Source organism: Scyliorhinus torazame, chromosome 3 (assembly GCF_047496885.1).
Source record: "Scyliorhinus torazame isolate Kashiwa2021f chromosome 3, sScyTor2.1, whole genome shotgun sequence".
Classification (NCBI taxonomy): domain Eukaryota; kingdom Metazoa; phylum Chordata; class Chondrichthyes; order Carcharhiniformes; family Scyliorhinidae; genus Scyliorhinus; species Scyliorhinus torazame.
The window spans coordinates 76431153-76453422 of record NC_092709.1 but is presented as its reverse complement, the minus strand read 5'-3'; the positions used below and the strand labels follow the sequence as shown (position 1 = coordinate 76453422).

The 22270-nt window shown below is 42.4% G+C and overlaps 1 protein-coding gene across 2 annotated transcripts in view; it reads right to left on the bottom strand.

The window, feature by feature from the left end:
• Window positions 1-22270, bottom strand: part of LOC140408523 (5'-3' DNA helicase ZGRF1-like) — a 139440-nt gene that overhangs the window by 99839 nt on the left and 17331 nt on the right. The window contains exons 7-14 of one of the 2 annotated variants that reach the window (XM_072495876.1): window positions 22132-22221; window positions 19734-19754; window positions 18822-18901; window positions 13171-13263; window positions 6848-6983; window positions 3164-3834; window positions 2608-2746; window positions 106-290 (exon numbers count right to left, since the gene is read on the bottom strand). In XM_072495876.1, coding sequence (XP_072351977.1) covers window positions 106-290; window positions 2608-2746; window positions 3164-3834; window positions 6848-6983; window positions 13171-13263; window positions 18822-18901; window positions 19734-19754; window positions 22132-22221 — 1415 coding nt within the window. The remainder of the gene's footprint in view (window positions 1-105; window positions 291-2607; window positions 2747-3163; window positions 3835-6847; window positions 6984-13170; window positions 13264-18821; window positions 18902-19733; window positions 19755-22131; window positions 22222-22270) is intronic. The other variant, XM_072495877.1, reaches the window with a different exon arrangement.

Below are 22270 nucleotides of genomic sequence, written 5' to 3'. Positions count from 1 at the left end.
TAGTAATCGTGTGTGAAATCTTTGGCTAATTTCTCCCTCGTCAGACAGGAGTTAAGAGCTTTATTTTAATCGTAACACAGTATTTTTAACTGAAAACATGATTACCTTATTTGGACCTTCCTTTTTAACCATGACAAGCTTTGCAGGCTGTTGATGTTGGCAAAGTGGAACCCACTTTTGCTCTTTTCCGGCACTTCCTGCTTTTTCTGAAGAATATTCAGAGATGTCAACTTTTGACAAAGCTTTATGAAGTTTCTGAGACAATTCAAAGAGCCAAATATTGAGATGTTCTGAAAAAAGACAAGCACCGTCTGATACTGATTTCACACGGGAGTTCAACGTTTCTTTGTGTTAAAAGCCTCATCTTGAAAATTGCAAAGTGGCAAAAGTCATATCACGCTTAATAATAAGTTATCATACTTTAAAAGTCCAAGTTCTCCGCATTAAATATACTAGATCCCTATGTTTGTTAATATAAGCCTCAAAGAAGCCCATTGTATCCAGGAATGTTTTCAGTAGCAATAGTGGGATGGTTCAGCCACTAACCATCTGCTTGACTATCATCAGGAACAAACCTGAATTAAGTATCAGCAGTCAAACTAAGACAGTGTTTCCCCAAACTGGGTCTTGCGAACCCTGGATTGCGTAGGAGACATACGTGATTCCACAGTAAGTCCAGCCATTGTAATTTGAAAAAAAGCTGTCCTTCCAGCTTGTCCAAAGGCAGTTTTCACACTGCGTTGGCTACTCCTAGGCATATTAGTCAGCCCACCAGAAGCCAATACACTGAGGAGTTAATTGGACAAGCTGGAAATAATGGCAAAATCATCACTGAAAGTCCCAGGCAAGGCAAAGAGAAAAGGCGATTGGACAGTAGACGGGCGGGGGAGCAAGGTAGGCCACGGGACGAGGGGGGAAACAGGATGAGTGTGTGGGTGTGAAAGAGAATGTGAGTGCGAGAGAGAGAGATAGAAATAGAGAGGTGAGAGTCGAGAGTGAGTGTATGTGCACGCACATGTGTCTGATATGAGAATCAAGCTCTCCAGTGGCACTCCTTTTTTAAAATAAATTTAGAGTACCCAACTCATTTTTTTTCCAATTAAGGGGCAATCTCGCGTGGCCAATTCACCTACCCTGCACATTTTTTTGGGTTGTCGGGGTGGGGCACACACAGACACAGGGAGAATGTGCAAACTCCACACGGACAGTGACACGGGGCTGAAATCAAAACCAGTTCTCGGCACGGAGAGTCCAGTGGCACTCCTAGTATTAAATGAATTTGTGGGCAAAAGAAGCAGCATCACTCCTCCCATTTAAAAATGACAAAAAGAATATACGGCGAAAGTATTTGTTGAATCAGAAAACTTTTCAATTAGAATAAATGTGTACATGTAAGAAATAGAAAAGACTTTTATAAATGTTTTGTATGTTTATACCTATTGCGCAAAATCATTTAGATTTAGATTTATTGTTACGTATACCGAGGTACAGTTCTGCGTACAGTCCAGGCAGATCGTTCCATGCATGATAAAAGATAGGTCATACGATAAATACACAATGTAAATACACATGCATGGGGGTTCCGTCAGTACACTTGGGAGGTCAAAAGTGTTCCATGGCTGGAAAAGTTTGGGAAACCCTGACCTAAGCTATAAGTGGAAAGCTCTCTCCTCAGCTTGCTCTAACTCCTGTGTCCAAAATGACCTGGGGAAGTCATCAATTTTAGTCTAACTGTGAATACTTTAACAATTGGGAACTGAATGGTGCTCAGTCCAACAATAGGGGCATGTCTCAAAAATAAACTACCAATTAATGGCTCGAAGTCTTAATTTCCAACAAATGTTCAATCCATTTGCCTTAATATTGCCATAACATTTGTATCAAAACTGACATATAAATTTTCATGTATAGATACATTGTAATTTCTTTATTAGTTCAAATAATTGCACATCACTAGATCTTGTTCTGGTTAATGATGCAAAGAATGTAAATGACCTGAAAGTAGAAGGATGGAATAATTTTGCTACTGTGAACCCCCACCCTGCCCCACCATTTGGACTGACTGGATCCAGCCTTTGGAGGCCAATGTAAGCAAATGTAATCCTGTTTTGCACTGAAATCCCAATCCACACTTCTAGCAAGAGTTGGTGGATAGCAATCAGAAACTGAGTGCTGACCAATTTTTAAAAAACTTTCTAGCTCTGGATTTATAACACCAAATGCAATAGCCTCCTGCCATTCCACCCAAGAACAATTAATTCAGCACAGATAAAGATCAGCGAGGCTCAGTCCCATATTTACCCATTGAGCCATCAGAGATAGAGAGCGTCAACTGGAGATCATTTAAACCATTAAATCTACTGATAGTTTTGAATAATCGCATTGAATAATGGCAGTACTAGTCTCCAATGCAGCTAACGGACTTTGAATAGCTTGTGTGTCAATTTCAAAGCTTATTGAGTGACTTAGGGACATATAAATAGGAACAGTAGCAGGGCCCTCAGTGAACATGATCATGGCTGATCTTCTATCTTAACTCCACTTTGCACTCTATTCTTGTATCATTTGATTCCCTGAAGTGCCCCAAAATTGTGAATTGTTTAATACCTGTTATTGCTGCTGTGAAGACCTGCCTGTAATGCGTAGGACTATGGAAGGTAGCTGGGATGGTTACTTGTCTCTTAACAGCCTTTGTTCCTTGGGAAACAACTGTCCTGGGAAAGCATAACTCTGACAGTCTGATACTCTGCAATAAAGAACAGAAAACTGAACACTCAGAAACAAATCAGTGTGTATTTTGTGGCTGACATTAAAGAGTACCCAATTCTTTTTTTTCCAATTAAGGGGTAATTTAGCGTGGCCAATCCACCTACCCTGCACATCTTTGGGTTGTGGGGGTGAGGCCCACGCAAACACAGGGAGAATGTGCAAACACCACACAGACAGTAACCCGGATCCTCAACGCCGTCAGGCAGCAGTGCTAATTACTGCGCCACCGTGCTGCCCCGAGGCTGACATATTAAAGTATCGTTTTTATCATGCTCATCTTACAATTAACTTTTAATCACTGGATTTAAAAGAGAAAATACATAGAAAAGCATTCTCAAATGCAGTGGTAATGGAAAAATGACATTACAGAGACAAATTGAAATTAGTCACTTACCTCGTAATCTTCCCTGTAATTATTTGATTTGCTCAGTGCATTGCGCCCTCTCCTGGCAGAACTGATGATTGGCAAAGCGTGTGTTTCATTTACACCTAATACATCTTCATGCTGTTCGATCAGTTTGTCCTTTATCAGCTGCATAGAAAAGGAATCATTTACATTTTCCTGGATTGCAAGGGCCTTTCCATTTTCTTCCTTGAATGCTGCCATTTCAAACATTTGTCCTGTACCAAAGATATGATCTTGCTCCCTCCAGCTGCCACTGTTTGGAGATACTGGATTGGGTTGCTCTGCAATTTGATACTTTAGCCATTTGCTAGCCTGAGTCTGTAAAGTTGCTTGAAGGCTTTTTGGGGTTACAAGTTCTAGGGTGTAAGCATCAGCATTAGCAGAAGTTTCACAATTCCAGTTTACAGACTCAGGCCTGACTCTACTTTCTGAACAGTCATGTAAATCTCCTTGTTGGCCTTTCCTTGAGTAAATAGCTGAGCGCTGGATAAGCTCATCTGGTTCAATCATACCTGAAAGGCTTTCAAAGGAACTTGAGGCAAGAGTCTGATCGATACATTTGTCTGTTGTTGGCATAGTAACAAGTGGAGTTCTTAGTCTGAAAGCTGATTGGGTCCTTAATACTGCATTATTCACAAATTTATTTGGCCTTTCATTGCCTGTGAAATGAAGGACAAGAATACGAACATAAGATTGTCTGCAGGAAATAACTCTACCACTATAGATTGTGAACACAGTTTAGCCTTTCATCACTCACTTATATAATTTGTGTACAAGCAAAATACTGCAAATGCCGGAAATCTGAAATAAAATCAGAAAATGCTGGGAAAACTCAGCAGGTCTGGCAGCATCCCTGTAGAGCGAAAGAGTGAACGCTTCATGTCAAATGTGACTCATCATCATATAATTTGTATGTCTGCTCAGGAGGGTGACATAACCTCAGCTTTTTCCTCCATTATCAAGCTTGTCTTTAAATCCCTCTCCTCTACCCTTTCCACACTCACTCATGTACAATAGTAAGTGCGATGAGCTCATGGAATACTTTTGACACCAAGATAGACATCATCCATTCAGCTGCCTTTTCTGCTTTCCTCTTCCCTTTACCTTCCAGGCTCAACCTTCCCCAGGCTTTCTTCAGTGTGGCTCTAAACCCCCAGCTCACTAATTTATTTCCTATCTTCTACTATACATTCTCAAATTAATTTTATCCCAAGATGCCCCTCTTGCTCCATTAACCCTGTGCTCACTAAAAGATTATGTACCCAGCTTCCCTTCCTGGAACCCATGTTGGCTGACACTGTAAATGATTCTGTTGCTCGAGTAACTGTTCCCTGTGCTGTCAAAACTGCCATCATTTTCCTCCCCAAAATGCCCAATTGCATTTCTTTCCAATAGTCAGTTCCCAGAACTGTGCCCATCTCTTGCACAAAATCCTGTTTAAATCTGTCCAGTCAGGTTTCAGCCCCTAAAACAGCAAACCCTAAAATACAACCATCACCAAAGTGATAAATTATATTCTCTGTGGCTCTGACCATAACTTGAGACTTGTCGTTGCAGTTATTGAAGTGTGAAGGGATTTCAAGCTTCAGCCCAAGTTCCTTCCATTATGATGCAGCATATCCAAAGCTCAAAATAGTTTTCAATCAAGATAGAACTAGAATTTCACAAGTGACAAAAGATAATAGGGTTCCATTCATTCCTTTTTCAATCTTGCATTTGCAGTGCGCTGTGGCTTCAGACAATAACGTTTTGAACTTTGTGCTTGTGCATGGAACTTCACAACATTTGTCTATCTAAACCAGCATTAGCCAGTATCACAGTTATTACAGAAGAGTCTCAGCAATTTAACTGGTCTCAATTACAAGTGCTCACTGTCTCTTAGAGACCAAGATTATAAGGGCCTCAGGGAATAATACAGGACACTATTACATGTTGAAAATAATAAGAGATCAGGTAAATCAAAAATGTTGATTAGCCGGTTTATTTACTTTGTCATTTACCTCATGGATAATCATAACCGAGAGTCGGGCTTTCAGGGGAACAAATAATCATCTGATATTAGGTTAATCGTCAACAAATCATCTGTTGACAATGGAATGAGTTTGAGAGAACAATAACTTTGGTTGAATGGGTTGTACAGATTTTCACATCTAGGTCAAAGGGGGACTTGTGACATCAATTCCATTCTCGAGGATATCATTCCGTTGAATATCCATTCCACAAACCCAAAATGAACATCCTCTATGCTGCCAGATTTGGATTGGATTTGGATTTGTCATGTGTGCTGAGGTACAGTGAAAAGTATTGTTCTGCGTACAGTCCAGAAAGATCGTTCCATACATGTAAAAACATAGGACATACAATAGGTTCACAATGTAAATACATTGACACAGACATCGGGTGAAGCATACGGAGTGTAGTACCATTCAATAGAGAAAATTTGGAGAGATCAGCTCAGTCCATAAGAGGGTCATTCAGGAGTCTCGTAACAGCGGGGAAGCATGCAAGACCATATGAAAATTATCAATTGCAAATTTACAGTGATCTTTTCATTTAGCAATCTTGATTTTCTCTCACTGAGGGAAAACAAATTTCTGAAAGTGTTTAAAAATGGTCATACACTAAAGTGTCAAGTATTGAGCAAATGATCTAAGTGGCCTAAAGCTATGGCTAGGATGTGCAGGCACTCATTAAGGCAAGTACTGCACTTGTATTATCATGATCTTCAATCAGTATGTATAACCTATACATGATTAGAAAAAATATTATTACAAACTATTCTCATTTTGTGCTGGGAACACAGACCGAATGGTCTGAATTAAATTTGCGCTAGAGGGTGTCCGTCAACCACAGCAAAATCTCCCCTGCTGACCCAATCTCTGGGAGCCATGACGGAATAAAGTTCCTAACTGGCAGTGAAAACCCTGCAGCCTGGGCTCCAAGTTCCACAGGGTACATTCAATTCCTGCATATCCTACATTGGGACGCATGTTCCACCCCTGAGAGAAGTGTCAAATAAGAGGCTGGCAGCTCTGCAGTACCAACAGCATCACTGGGAGCAGTGGTCACTGCTGGTATTGCACTGTGAGTGACCCAGAGGAATGCCAATGGATCCTCAGAGGGAGATCGGAAAACAAAGGTAGTTTTAAGGGATTTATATTTGCATTGGTAAACATCAGAAATAAGGTATAGTTTTAAGTGTGTTTAATTTAGTGTTTCTGTGCCTGGAGGGGTAAAGCCTATAGTTTGATTCATACTGTCAAATGTTTGTAGTGTGGGGATTGGTTAAGTTACAACTGTATTTTTATTGTGCTTAGAGAGGGCTACAGCGTGAAGAATAAATAAAAGGCATGTGAGCGTTGCTTGGCAACTGGAGGCTCTTGTACACCACTTCCAAACTCGCTTCCAAGGGGGTCATTAAATTTTGTCCAATGAGTGAAATAACAATAATCCTTAATTATATTGTTTTTTAATGTCTCAAAACATTTCAGAGGCAATTAGCCAATTATAATTTGCTGATTACATGTTTCCATATTAAGCACTGGTGGTTCTTCGACACAGTGACACTCCTGTACTTGGTTATAACATATAGCTGTTTTTCAGAATTATTCTACCTCAGGTTTTTATCCCCCAGTCTGAGACTTGACTTTCTTTAGATAACAAGCAACTTACCACTCGGGCTCGGTTGGTGGGTTGGCACTGAAAACTCAAGTTCTCCCACATTACTCTGTAGGTTATCTCTGGAACATTGGAGAACATTACCCACAAATATAGCCCCTGAAGGCACCTCCTGTGTTGGAGAGTTTACCTTAATAAACAAAATCGAAAACATTTTAATTAAATTGAACTGCATTCAACATCAATCTATACTATTGTAGATTCTAATTAAAATTGAATTCAATTTAATTTAGAAGTGTTTGATTGGAGCAAACAATAATACGACGTGGGGAGTAGGTTTTGGATTCAGCTGCAGAAAGCTGCAGAAAGTTTAAATATACTTGAAGTGTTGTATCCTCAAACATCAGTTATTTTTAACCATTAAGAATTATAAAACAAGTAATTTACTAATTCAGTCAAAAGAGAAGGGTTGTCACCTCTCACCTTGTATCATTCTCAGCTCCTATTAGGAACAGGCCCTGGAAGTTGCGAGGCAGGCAGAGGACACATCAGTGACTACCATAGAGGTCGGCCCATGAAGTAAAGGTGAGGATCCACCCCTTGGGTGATGTGACACAGACCCTGGGAGGGTGGGAAATGGGAGAAGAATGGAGAAGGATTGGGGGGGGGGGGGGGGGGGAGTGAGAGAGAGTTTAGTGAGAGGGGGAATGACGGATGAGGCCACATCCCAGGTGAAGTGGATGAGGATGAGGGCTTCCCTGGCACTCCGACCCTCGCCGCTCCCACCTGTACTCCATCCTCTGGCTGATCCTGCGGATCCTCCCCGGGCTCGTCCTTTAGCACCTCCTCGTCCTTGTCTTCCTCCTCGGAGGTGGCCACATATTCCTCCCCCTCCAACACGTCGCCTCGCTGCTGTGCCAGGTTGTGGAGGACTGGAGTGCACCACCAGTGCAGTCGAGGTATCGGAACCGCATCTTGAGGAGTCCGATGGACCGCTCCGCTTCTGCACTGGAGTCACTAGCCAGGTCCTTAGCGGGTACCCCTTATCCCCCAAGAGCCAACCAGCCATCCTGGGGCAGTCCTCGAAGAAGCCGGGGTTGTCCAACTGCCCCAGGATGAAGCTGTTGACCACACTCCCTGTGAAGCCCTTCCGCCGGCTTCACTTTTTAAAAAGGAGTACTAATCATCGCCCGCTTGACCACTTGCTGGCGAGGCCATTAGATCAGAGGAGGCCGTTGGATAGAGGGTCGCTCCCGTTAATTGTATGGAGATTCGGCTCAAGTGGTGATTATTGGTTTCTCACCACGCCATGGCAGGATCCTGATTTCGCCAACGGAAGCGAGCCGATTAGATCGCAAATAGAACGGCGCCCGGCACGGATCTCAATTTTGGCCTGTCCTGCAATTTAGCGATCTTGTAGCGCTCTCACTTATGCGTGACGCGGCCATTAAATCACGCCAATTGTTTCAATAAGTTACAGAAATAATCCATCAAAAATGACTCATCAATGTCAACCTGCATGATATTAACTATTTATTACTAACATCCGGGGGCTTGTGCCAAAATTGGGAGGGCTGTCTCACAGGCTAGTTAATCGACAGCCTGGCTGAGTCATGCTGACCAAATTATACGTTACAGATAATGTCCCAGACACCACCTTTACAATCCCTTGGTATGTCTTGCCCCACCGGCAGGACAGATCCAGCAATGGTGACGGCACAATGGTATACAGTCGGGAGGCAGTTGCATGGGGAGTCCTCAGCACCAACTCGTTTTAAATGAATTTACAGGATGTGAGGGGGTGGGGGGGGGGGATGTAAAATCGTAATCAGCTGGACGTTTTCTTGCGCATGTTTGACTTAATGTCATGAGACTTCATGGAGTCCAGAGTCAAGGCAGCATTTGATCGAATATGGCATCAAGGAGCCCGAGCAAAACCGGAGTCAATGGAAATCGGGGGGAATCCCGCGACTGGTTGGAGTCATACCTTCACAAAGGAAATGGCTGTGGTGGTCGGAGGTCAATCGTCCCAGTTTCAGGACATCACATGCAGGAGTTCCTCAGGGTGGTGTCCTAGGTCCAACCATCTTCAGCTGCTTTATCAATAACTTTCCTTCCATCATAAGGTCAGAAGTGGGGATTTTCGCTCATGACTGCACAATGTTCAGCACCATTCAGAACTTCTCAGACACTGAAGCAGTCCATGTCCAAATGCAGCAAGACCTGGACATTATCCAGGCTTGGGCTGACAGGTGGGCTGTAACATTCGTGCCACACAAGTGCCAGGCAATGACCATCTCCACAAGAGAGAATCTAACCATCACCCCATGACATTGAGTGGCATTATCATCACTGAATTCCCCACTATCAACCTCCGGGGGGTGTGCGGGGGTTACCATTGACCAGAAACTGAACTGGACTAACCATATAAAAATCATGGCTACAAGAGAAGGTCAGAGGCTAGGGCAGCACGATAACACAGTGGTTAGCACTGTTGCCTCACAGCACCAGGGACCCGGATTCAATGCCGGTCTTGGCAGACTGTGTGAAGTTTACACGTTCTCCCCATGTCTGCATGGGTTTCCACTGGGTGCTCTGGTTTCCTCTCACAGTCCAAAGATGTGCTGATTAGGTGGGCTGGCCATGCTAAATTTCCCCTTTGTTTCCAGGGATGTGCAGGTTAGGTGGGATAGGGCAAGGAATGGGCCTGGGTAGGATGCTCTTTCAGAGGATCGCTGCAGACTCGATGGGCTGAATGGCCTCCTTTTGCACTGCAAGGATTCGATGAAATCCTTGACACCATCCAGTACAAAGCACCCGTTCCACAAACATTCACTCTCCATAGTGGCAGCAATATGTACCGTCTGCAAGATGCACTGCAGGAACTCACCAAACCTCTTTAGCCAGCTCCTTCCAAACTCACGACCGCTACCATCCAGAGGTCAGGGAGAGGAGACACATGGGAACACCACCACGTGCAAGTTCTTCTGCAGGTCACTCACTATCCTGACTTGGAAATATATCGTCATTCACTCTATCTGGGTCAAAATCCCAGAACTCCCTCCCTAACAGCACTATTGATACCTACAACACAGGGACTGCAGCAGTTCAAGAACGCACCAAATTCTCATGAGCAATTAGGGAAGGGTAATAAATGCTGGCCTAGCCAGTGATGCCCACATCCCGTAAAATGAATTTTGAAAAAATCTACTGTAAATTAACACTGAACTGACAGATTAATGCACCTCCTTTAATGAAGGACAGGACAATTCCTCTTTCTCCCTGACTAATAATAAAATTTCAAGAATGCACGGTGTCAATATCTGATTTCTGAGAATATGATTTTGTCAATGTTAATTTTGTAGAAAAAGAGAAACCCTCCCTTTTTTGTTGAAATAGGAATTCCAGGCCCAATAACGATTAACGGGTCTGGTCTCTATTACATTAAGAATAATTGCATTTGTCTCAAATTAATTTAACCTTGTGAAAGTCCAACTGTGCAGATTCAAATTCAGAGTGTGAACCAGAAAAACACAACTGGCCAGGAATATTTGTCGGTAAAACGGGCTCTACTGGGATTGGAAGAAAAATAAAAGCTATTTACCAAAACAATGAAGTCAAGAAGAGAAAGAATTTAACATGGACATGGGTGTACTTAACCATATACATATTTAAAAGGAAGAATATTAATTAAAGAAAAGAAAAACCTTGATCACCTTCAGCCCAGACACACTCAGTAAAACTGAAATTTGTTCTCTTATCAACTGGTGGATCTGAATTTTTTTTAAAGTTGTGCACACATTAATCTATAACATTATGTACACTTTATTGAGAGACACTGCATTTGAAAATTCAGTCGTTCACATCTTAACTTTACCTGAAACAATGCCGCCAGCATTGAATTCCTTGCTAAAGGTGGCGATACAAAACTGGCATCTGTAGTGAGGCTTCCTGGAACTTGATGGAAAGGATCAAAGTGTTCTTCAAATTCTAACTCTTCCTGAGAGGCCCTGACTACAGTGTCACTGGATGCAGAGCCCTTCACTTGGTACCCTCTAAATTCAGCTGCCTGCAGAAACGTGTCAAACTCTTCATAAATTTACCAAATACCAGATCAACTGTATGATTTTAAGAGTATTTTCATTAAATACGTTCAGGTTTATCACAAAAGACTGAATGAATTAGCTTCTACAGTACTCTAAAATGTTAAAAGCATATAAAAATCCCATCAAACTTTCTTGATATCAAGGGAGTGACTATTCAATTGTCAAGGCAGAAAAACATGAGATTGAACTCGATTCAAGGGCCAGGATTTTCCAGTCCCATCCCCCCCGGCAGGATCTTCCGGTGCCGCGAAGGAGAGCCCTGCTGCGGGTTCCTTGATGGCGCATCTGGCAAGCCATGCAGTGCAAATTCCCGACATTCTTGGGAATGGAAGATCCTCCTAGTGGAGGGCCGCCTCCGCCACCAGAAAACCCACCACTCGGGTGCGGAAAATTCTGGCCATAATCTTTGCTTAGTTGTTGATCTCATTTCGGGCACCTGGTGGCCTCATTGCACTGAACCAGATAAAGCGAGAGAGAGATAAAAAAAACAGCCAATACATCCCGAAACCTTCGTTGAAAAGTGTGAAGTTTGGACATCAGATGAGAAAATATTGAGTTCTCTTGATTGAAATAGCCTGCTATTCACCCATCATTCTTGCGTTCATTAACTTTGCCCGCAGTCCCCCAGTGTCTCAATTTTAAAAGTCTCACCCTGGTGTTCAAATTCCTAAATAACCTTACCCGTCTCTTTCTCTGTAACCTCCTTCAGTCCTACAATCCTCCAGGATCTCTGCCTTCCTCCATTTCTGGCTTCCTGCGCATCCTCAATTTTAATTGCTCCATCATTTGCAACCGTGCCTTCAGCTACCTAAGATCTGGAATTATCTGCTTAATGTCTCCTGCTTCTCTCACTCTCTCTTATCCTTTAAGTTGCTTCTTAAAGCCTACCTCTTCAACCAAGCTTTTGGTCATCTATTTCCTTAGGTATTGCCAAATTTTGATTGATAATGCCACTGTAAAATGTTTTGGGATGCTTTACCACATTAAAGGCACTATACAAATACAAGTTTTTGCTGTTACAGATATCAATCCTCGTCCATCACAAAAGGCTTTTTTGGGGGTAAGGCCTGTTGAAACCACCACCCCCCCAACCCCAACACAAAATCTACCTCAATAGAAAAACAGTAATCACACCAATATGTTTCATCACATCATTCCATCAACAGAAAGGAAATTTGGGAGGGGTGTACAACATATGGCTAATCCAACAGCAACCGTTCTCCACGATCACCAAAAGCTGAGAGGTGGAAAGGCGGGAATTGAACCAAAATTAAATCATGGCGATGTGTTGAAGATATCGGGGCTTTCTGGTATGTTTGAGAAATTACAAAGTATAACTAGGTCCCTTCTGAAGAGGAGGAAAAGAAGAATTCAGTGGAAAAGAAGATATTTTTCTATCTTAATTTATTATGATTTTATTAAGATTTTACTTTAATGTAGTTTTATTGGCACTGGTTATACATTCAAATCTTATCTTAGCTATTCTCTTTGATTCAGCTGTGCTGGTCACTCCTGCAAGCAGTCGGAACATCCTACTTTCAGGGATGTCATTATACAGCTCAATATTTAACTGAAGTAGCTGAACAACTTGCATTTATACAGCACCTTTAATGGAGTAAAATCTGAGCTACAGATCGAACAATAAAACCTACCTTATGATCGAATTTTTGTTTTGTTTTTTGGATATGTCCTCACACGTGCAATAATTTTGAAGGTGCGCATGATGTAATGAGGACGGGCACAAATCATTAAAGTGCTTTATTTCTCAAGTGGCAATGAAACATACAGTAGTAGATGTGGTCAGATTCAATTCAATTGTACAATTTGCTTTCAGTTATTAACACAAAATAACATGCTGTGCTTCTCTAAATCAGTGGGTTAGCTTGCTAGACCTAAACAAGATAACTTTTAGCTACACTGCTGCATTTTTATCTTCTGTGTCTGACAACTGTTTGCCTTAGAAACTTTGTTCAAATCCCGACTGATAATGGACCAAATTTTAAGATACTCAAAACCCATTGAACAGAGTTAAAATCAAGTCCTAAGTGTATCATTATCTCAAATTTAATCTCCCGTGTACATTCGGAGGAGGGTCAATACCAAGCAACCCCATTCAATGACCTTCTGACAAACTGAGTAAAACGTGTTAATTGATTCCTAAATTGATAACTGTTTACAATCTTCAATATTTTTTACAGGATTAAAGATTTTCAAGGACATGCACTTTGACCTTTAAATGTAACAAATAAATATGAAATATTATTGTTTTACCTGTAGTGCTCGGACTGGTCTGTCTGATGCTGTAATTTTTTTAAACCAGTTGTTATCTATATGTTCTTCAAATGCTTCAGTGCATCCTAAGGTCTGTTTTAAGTTTGCAGAAAAAAACAAAGAACATTTGATGCAACTAATTTGCCTTATGTTTGGCTCGGGCAGTGTTGTCCAATACATTGGTCACCACCACGTGCGGATAATTGCATTTCTGATCAGCAAGTAAAACCAGAATTAGATACATTGTCATTGGCCATATTATCTCAAAACTGGTATTAACATAGAGCATGTACTTTTATTAGCTTTAACCTTTTTTTGCATGCTTATTGGTAAAATACTAAGGCAAAAACAAAAGTGTGCACATTTTCTGATTGTTGTGAGTGCTTTATGTCCCTGGTTATTAAATGGTGGTTATTAAATTTCTGAGAAGATTTGCCCATGTAAAGTACATTTATCTGTATTCTGTGAGAGTATGTAAAGCTTTTGCTTATGGAATTAATGCATATGGTTAAAAATATTGTTTGCAGGGGGCAGCATGGTGGCGCAGTGGGTTAGCACTGCGGCCTCATGGCGCCAAGATCCCAGGTTCGATCCCGGCTCTGGGTCACTGTCCGTATGGAGCTGGCACAGTCTCCCCGTGTTTGCGTGGGTTTCGCCCCCACAACCCAAAAATGTGCAAGCTAGGTGGACTGGCCACACTAATTAGCCCCTTAATTGGAAAAATTAATTGGGTACTCTAAATTTTAAAAAAAAAAAATTAAAATTAAAAAATATCTCTTGTTTGCGCCGCCATAGTCACATCTGTGGATAATCAGCAATTTCTGTTGGACAACACTGGACTAGGACACGAGGATATTGGGTATGGGGCTAATAATGAAAAATTTGCAGGATATTATTACAATACACATTTGCATGTTTATTTAAATATCATTCCATTTTGCATGAATGAAAGAAGGAAAAGAAAGAAAGGAAGAAAGAAAAATAAATTATTTTTAACTACTTTCATGTGCCATTTATTCTTTTGGTTACCATGCAAATGGTCACATATTTTCTCTTATCCTTCTTCCAGTCTCCTCACACCAGGTGCCATTCCCCTAGCTGACAGAATTAGCCAGGCTTTCTATTAGCATCAATCAAAGGCAGGTAGGTTGGATCATCCTCCAACTTACTACCTTTGAGGAGAAATCTGATAGGTGCTACTAAGGTCTCGCCAACATCATGTATGAAAGATACCATTTGAGAAAAACAGACAGCCATGCCCATGGATTTCTACTTCATCCCATGGTTAGTTGCTGCTCGGATATGTTCAAATCATCTGTTCTCAAAATGTGATCACTTGCATGGGAAAACGTAGTGACAAAACAACTTGTGAAATGTATTGAGTTCGAATTTTAAAAAGAACCAGATTTTATATCCGTCTTTAACATTAGCCTTGTTGTTTTAATTCATTCAAGTAGGCTCAATGACAGGTTCATATTAGAAAAAATAAAAACAGATTTACAACAAACCATGTTTTTAGAAATTTAAATTTAACAATGGGATTTATGGGCAGCACAGTGGTTAGCACTGTTGCTTCACAGAACCAGGGTCCCAGGTTCGATTCTCGCTTGGGTCACTGGCTGTGCGGAGTCTGCACGTTCTCCCCATGTCAGCGTGGGTTTCATCCGGGTGCTCCGGTTTCCCCCCACAAGTCCCGAAGACGTGCTTGTTAGGTGAATTGGACATCCAGGCGCTGGAGTGTGGCGGCTCGGGGCTTTTCACAGTAAGTTCAATGTAAGCCTACCTGTGACAATAATAAAGATTATTATTATGTTCACTGCTCCAGCTCACACCCACAACCCAAAGATGTGTACCGTGGATAGATTGGCCACACTAAATTGCCGCAGAATTATTTTTTTTAAATAAAAAAAAAATATTGACAGCTCCCGGATCTGCCCCCCAGATACACACAATAACATTACAAATACTGAACAATGCTAGTTATTTAGATATTGTATCAATGGCTTTTGGCAAAGAGAAGGAAGATGCAGCAAGGTTACTTTTTTGAAGTTAGGGGGTATGATGCATTGTTTTTTAAAAAAATTTAAATTTAGAGTAGCCAATCATTTTTTCCAATTAAGGGGCAATTTAGCATGGCCAATCCACCTAACTTGCAAATTTTTGGGTTGTGGGGGTGAAACACACGCAGACACGGGGAGAACGTGCAAACACCACACGGACAGTGACCCAGGGCCGGGATTCGAACCCGTGTCCTCAGCGCTGTAGGCAACAATGCGAACCACTGTGCCACCGTGTTGGGCAAAGCCAATGGAGCTTTAATTTGAATCTTGCCCACATTACACATTATCAGAGAATATTTGCTCTTGATAACTAGTGCAGAAAGTGCACAAATGTTAATGGTTAATTCCTGATGTCACTTAATCGTCATTTTATCAGTAAACATCTTTTACTCAAAAATGCCAAACAAAACCAAAAATATATTTAAAATGCAACTTCATAATTCTCTGAAATGTCCTCACGATATGCCTTTTAAAACTAAACTTTTATTAAACCATTTCCATTTTGTCAGTTTGAGTGTGTCCCAAACACCCCTGGCTATTCACCACCGGAGGGCTCTCTATTCTGTGTAACAACTCATGTACCATAATGAAAAGCTGAGAATTTTCCTCAGGCCCACCCACATTCTGTCGCTGTATCTTTTGCTGGAAATCTTCCTGTCAGCACACTCGCAGCAAAACAGGAGCAGTTCTTCGCAGCCAATAATTTTAATATGAACAGTAACTTCACATTTAACAGTAACCGTTTACTGATATGGAATGTTTTTCTTTAAATTTAATATTTTAAAATGAATTTAGAGTACCCAATTCTCTTCCCCACCCCCCCACCCACCCCCCCCCCCCCCCCAATTAAAGGGCAATTTAGCATGGCCAATCCACCTACCCTGCACATCTTTGGGTTATGGGGGTGAGACCCACGCAGACATGGGAGAATGGACAAACACCACACGAACAGTGACCTCCGCCGGGATCGAACCCGGGTCCTCAGCGTCATGAGGCAGTAGTGCTAACCACTGCGCCACTGTGCCACCCGTTCAAATTAATTTTAAATAGAAAACACAAAACAACTTGTAGTCCCATTTTCTCCCTTTCTCTTCTGAAGACAATAACTCTCTGGGATTCAAGTAAGCCTGCGTCATCCTGACCAAGAGAACACTGCAAACAGTAAATTGTTTGGCGGTACAAGACATTGGGGATGATGTTCAGCCCACTATAGGAATCAGCGAGAATGGTGGCGCAGGAAGAAAATCTCACAGAAATCGGAAAACCTAATTCGCACCGCAAGATTGCGTTTTCTGATTTACAAGCCCCTTGCCGGTGACGTAACAAGGTTCATGCCCAAAAAGAGCAGGAACCTCATTTCAATGCACTTCAACATACTTATTAAGCACCCCCCCCCCCCCCCCCGGCTACATGATTCCCCCCTCACTGAATATTCATACCTCGTTGACCTGTGCCAGGGGACAGTACCAGATCGAGGCGTGCCAATCTCTGCAGAGCCAGCCTTGCCGGTTTTATCAAGTCCCGCCCTGTCATAGTGAAGTGATAGAACACACCCACTGAACTTTTTTTTTTCCAACGGTTCAAAATCTGGACTAAAAACTTGGCTGTGCAGCTGGAGAGCTACACACTGGGTTTTAGTCAGAATCTGACACTCGGAAAAATATGGGAAAACTCCACCCATCGTAGCCATGTTCGGTCACATCAGGACCTTAGTTACATTTTCTCACGAGGATTAGCAGGCAGCAATCAGGAACGGCCCAAACTGAATTTTCTTCTCTATTTTCCGGGTATACAGACAATGTCAAGATCAATTGGAGCAGTCCAATAATTTCCATTGGTCAAAGGCAACCAATTCAGCAAAATGGGAATCTGGGACATTCTGGTCTTTATGTCCTTTACCTGCTACACTATCCAGAACACTTGGAATAAATTATTAATTGGGTACTTTAACATTCATTCAAGGGATGTGGACAAAACTGGGAAGGCAAAAATGTATTGTCCATCCCTACTTGCCCTCAAAAAGGTGATGACCAACCACCTTCTTGACTACAGCTGAGTGGCTTGCTAGGTCATTTCAGAGGGTGGTTAAGAGTCAGCCAAACTGCTGTGGCTCTGGACTCACAAAGGCCTGACCTGGTAACAGGCAAACTTTTTTCCAGAGGAGAATTGAGACAGGCTTTTATAGCAATCTTTTGGTTTAATGGTCACCCTTATTGATAATAGCTTCTTACTCCAAATATTATTTAATTAAATTGAAATCCTGCAGCAACCATGGTGGAATTTGAACATATGTCTTGGAATCATTTGATCATGCGTCTGGTTTACTAATCCAGTAACATAACCAGTATGCCACCATACTCCATCTAAGAAAATTATAAATTTGCTCTGTTAGTAATTGTACTACATGATGTGGTAATAAAACATACAGGCTAGAGAATGCACCGGTTTGGTCTCCAATCCATGGTTAATTGCAATTCCAAGTCTGTTCTTGCTCAGCACTCTAATCACTTGGTGGATATGCCAACTGGACTATCAGAGGCCCAATACATCAGTTCTGAATGGTTTAACTCAAATAACAATTTCCACTTTACAATGTTATTTGCATTAAGTAATCCAAATCACTGATTAATTTAAACAGGTCATTGCAAAAAATGACTTGTAAATAATCATTTACAAGGCTGAAATAATTAGACTGAAATATTCCCTCACCTTGTATGCAAGCTTGGGGTGGCACGTTAGTGCAGCTAGTACTGTTGCCTACGGCCCCGAGACCCGTGTTCGATCCCTGCCTCGGATCACTGTTTGTGTGGAGTTTGCACATTCTCCCCGTGTCTGCGTGGGTTTCACCCCCACAACCCAGAGATGTCCAGGTTAGGTGGAATGGGCACACTAAATTTAGAAACCTGGTATGCAAGCAGAATGACCGTGGGATCTATTTTTCCTTTCAGGGCCTTTATAGCTCAAGCCTATCTTGCATGTAAGCAAACTAACTATTCTGGGCTGACGTCCTTTGTCTTTGCCCGGAAATGAAATTTTAATTTGAGCTCCCTTAGATGTAAGTCGACCGTTGAAACCTTGCAAAAACTCTCAAAACAAAACGTGGGCACATACGCCAAGTATAAAAGTGAACCGCCGGTGTGGGTGTGGGACGTCCCCAATTTGAAATGTCATCAGCAATCAAGAGTGGCCGTGTCTTAAACGCCCGTGCATCGTCGCCTATCACTTGCTTGATCCCTTGTATCCAGTTATAAGCTACTCGTAAGCAAAACATGCAGTTTGGGAGATGAGAAATTAAAGCTGACTACTAACTATAGTGTGTCATAGCTGAAAAGGGGTGAGTATATGGAAAACAGGATTTCATTTTAAAATTTTGTTTGCTTTTGTTACAGTGGGGGTAGTAGTGCCCCTTTCAAATGGAACATTTAATTGGTTCCAGGTGCCACAAATCGATATAGACTGAAGCGGTAGCTGTTGGGTTGGGAGGTGCTTGTTTATAATGTGTATCTGTCAATAAATGATTATGAGTGTAAAAAGACTAGGTTCGAATTCTATCCTTCACCACCTGGCTATCAAAAGTCTATCACACTGTACCTTAGCTGGAGCACAGCTGTTCTCTGTAGGTGAATTCCTCACAGCAGGCAAAGATTGTTCAGTTTCAAACATCCTCAGCGCTAAGAGCGAAACAAATATCAGCAATTAAGATAACAGTCATTCGGATTTGTAGCAATAAATAGATGAGCGTTTCATGAAAGGGTCAAAATACACAAATTTCACTCCAAGGTATTGATCTTCTGGTGTTATACCAAGCAGCCACCACAGTTACAAAGATTTTTACTACACAGAATTTCAAAACATTTGTTTCAAGGGTCACGTGATGGAAGCACTGCTCATCTTTTAATCCTTATGTATGATCTGTAATTATTTGATCCTGATCTGTATGGACTGTGCTGTGTTTATGGAAAATCATAGAATCCCGACAGTGCAGAAGGACGCTATTCGGCCCATTGAGTCTGCACCCACCCTTCAAAAGAACAATCCTACCCATGTTCACTCACCTGTCGATCCCGCCCTATCCCCGTAACCCCATTACCAAACCTGGACATCCCTAAACACTAACGGGGCAATTTAGCATGGCCAATCCACCTAACCCGTACATCTTTGGACAATGAGAAGAAACCGGAACACCTAGAGGAAAACCCATGCAGACACAGGGAGAAGGTGCAAATTTCTAGGGCCGGAATTGAACCCGGGTCCCTGGCGCTGAGGCACCACCTGACACCATTCTGCCCAGAAGTCCTGGTCAAACGTTTGGCAATTGGTTAAGTCGAAGAAAACCTCGTCTGTCTGAGATGGTCGGAGGTGGTTGGGGTGAGCCCTGTTTGCGGCTGTGGTGTTACTGGTGATCGGTCCCGCTCCTTGGTGGTGCTGTTTGGAACCAAGTTCAGGACCACCTTTGTGAGTAAAAATGTTTTCGACTTCCCAGCACAGATTAGAATTGCTCACCATGATGAGTTGCGAGATATCCTAAAGAGGATGGATAAAGCGGAGATGAGAATCCTGTCCGTCGAGAGGGAGGTTTCTTTCTATCCTTGAAATTTAGCGTGACTAATCCTCCTACCATGCACATCTATGGGTTGTGGGGTGTGCGATCCACACAGATACGGAATGTGCAAACTCCACACAGTAAGTGACCCGGGACCGGGATCAAACCCGGGTCCTCAGCACAGTGAGGCAGCAGTGCTAACCGCTGCGTCACCTTGCTGCCCTGAGGCAGAAGTGCTAACCACTGCGTCACCGTGCCGCCCCGGTCTTACGTTATTTTGACCTCGGTGGTCGTCAAGAGGGGTTGGAGGCAGCCGGGAGCAACGAGTCTTTGCCACCTGCCGGGGCCTGGGTTCCGGCTCACCTGGACTTTGAGAGCCATGGGAGGTGCCAAGACTTCGGTGAAGCTCTGGATGGATCTTGGATGTTCCTCAATGATCCGGTCAAAACTTTAAACTTTTATCCTGATATGAATATGTGATGAGCACAGAAGCAATATTTGTTGCCTGATATTCTGCAAAATCGGAATCACTCTTTGTACCCTTACTGGTATTTTTCCAGCGGTGTGCTTCTGCCGTGGAGGGAGAGAGGCCTTGGTTTGTGTCTCCATTGGGGAACGTGCCAAGAGGATTGCATGTCTTCAGGGCCGTGCGATACTTATCTCGCCTCTAATTTTTATGTGCCGTAATTCTTGCATATACAGGGAGTATATTTTTGTGGTACCCGCTATTTTATTTGCAGGGAGGATGAGCAGTGCAGGATGGAGGGTTGATGGTTTAGCAGAGGTGGTTGGTATGGCATTAAGTCCTCATTGTGGATGAGGGAAAACCGCCATTAGAACTAGTGGTGTCATTGTTTTGCTTTGTATTTTTGTTATTTTGGGGTGAAAGCGATTATCCTATGATGGTACAGACAGACTGCATCCTGGGGAGGATTGGTTTCCTTCTCTTTGTCATTGGCTCCTACGGTGTTGCGGGAGTGTGAGGGATTTGGGTTTTGTTCTGAGTCTTCTTGCTTCTTTGTTATTCTTTCGTATCCGTGTGAAAGGCAGCCGACTATAATGATGAGGTTTATTTTGTTATTTTTTTTTTTTTATAAAATGTTTTTATAAATTTAAAGTATTCAATTTTTTTCCAATTAAGGGGCAATTTAGCCTGGCCAATCCACCTAACCTGCACATCTTTGGGTTGTAGGGGCAAAACCCTCGCAAACACAGGGAGAATATGCAAACTCCACACGGACAGTGATCCAGAGCTGGGATCGAACCTAGGATCTTGGCACCGTGAGGCAGCAATGCTAACCACTGCACCACCGTGCTGCCCCCTAAAAATCAATTTAATAGGAAACTGACAAGACACAAGTCAGGAGTGTGATGGAATACTCCACACTTGCCTGGATGAGTACAGCTCTAACACTCAAGAAGCGACACCAACCAGGGCAAAGCAGTCTGCTTGATTGGCACCCCTTTCACAAATATTCATTCCCTCCACGGTGGCAGCAGTGCATACCATCTACAAGATGCAGTGCAGGAACTCGCCAAGGCTCCTGAGTCAGCACATTCCAAAATCACTACCATCTAGAAGGATAAGGACATCAGATACCTGGGGACACCACCACCTGGAAGTTCCCCTCCAAGTCAATCACTATCCTGACTTGGAAATATATGGCCATTTCTTCACAGTCGCTGGGTCAAAATCCTGGAACACCCTCCCTAACAGCATCTACAGTGCATGGACTGCAGCGGTCCAAGAAGGAGGCTCACCACCACCTTCTCAAGGACAATCAGGGATGGGCAACCAATGCTAGCCTAGCCAGCAAAGCCGTAAAAATATATATTTTTTAAATGCTCATCACATATTGACTCACATATATATACACACATATTCATCATATGTACACTCACATATACAAACTCATATTAAAAACTCACATATACACATACTCACTAATACACTCACAGGTACATATTCATCTTAATAATAACAATCTTTATTGTCACAAGTAGGCTTACTGCAATGAAGTTACTGTGAAAAGTCCTTAGTCGCCACACTCTGGTGCCTGTTCGGGTACACAGACGGAGAATTCAGAATGTCCAATTCACTTAACAAGCACGTCTTTTGGGACTTGTGGGAGGAAACCGGAGCACCGGAGGAAACCCATGCAGACACGGGGAGAACGTGCAAACTCCACACAGACACTGACCCAAGCCGGGAATCGAACCTGGGACCCTGGAGCTGTGAAGCAACAGTGCTACCCACTGTGTTACCGTACACTTGTATATACATACTCATCAAATAGACACTCACATATTCACTTACACATGAAACAATTAATTCCTAAATTTGTTTTAATTTCTCACCTCTGGCTGCATTGCAGTCTATCGAACTATAGTCTGGATTGTGGTCCAAATTGGAAAAGTGCTTTGATTTAACATTCTTGAAAATCATCCCTTAAAACATGACGAAAAGATCAATCATCAATCACAAGATATTTCATAG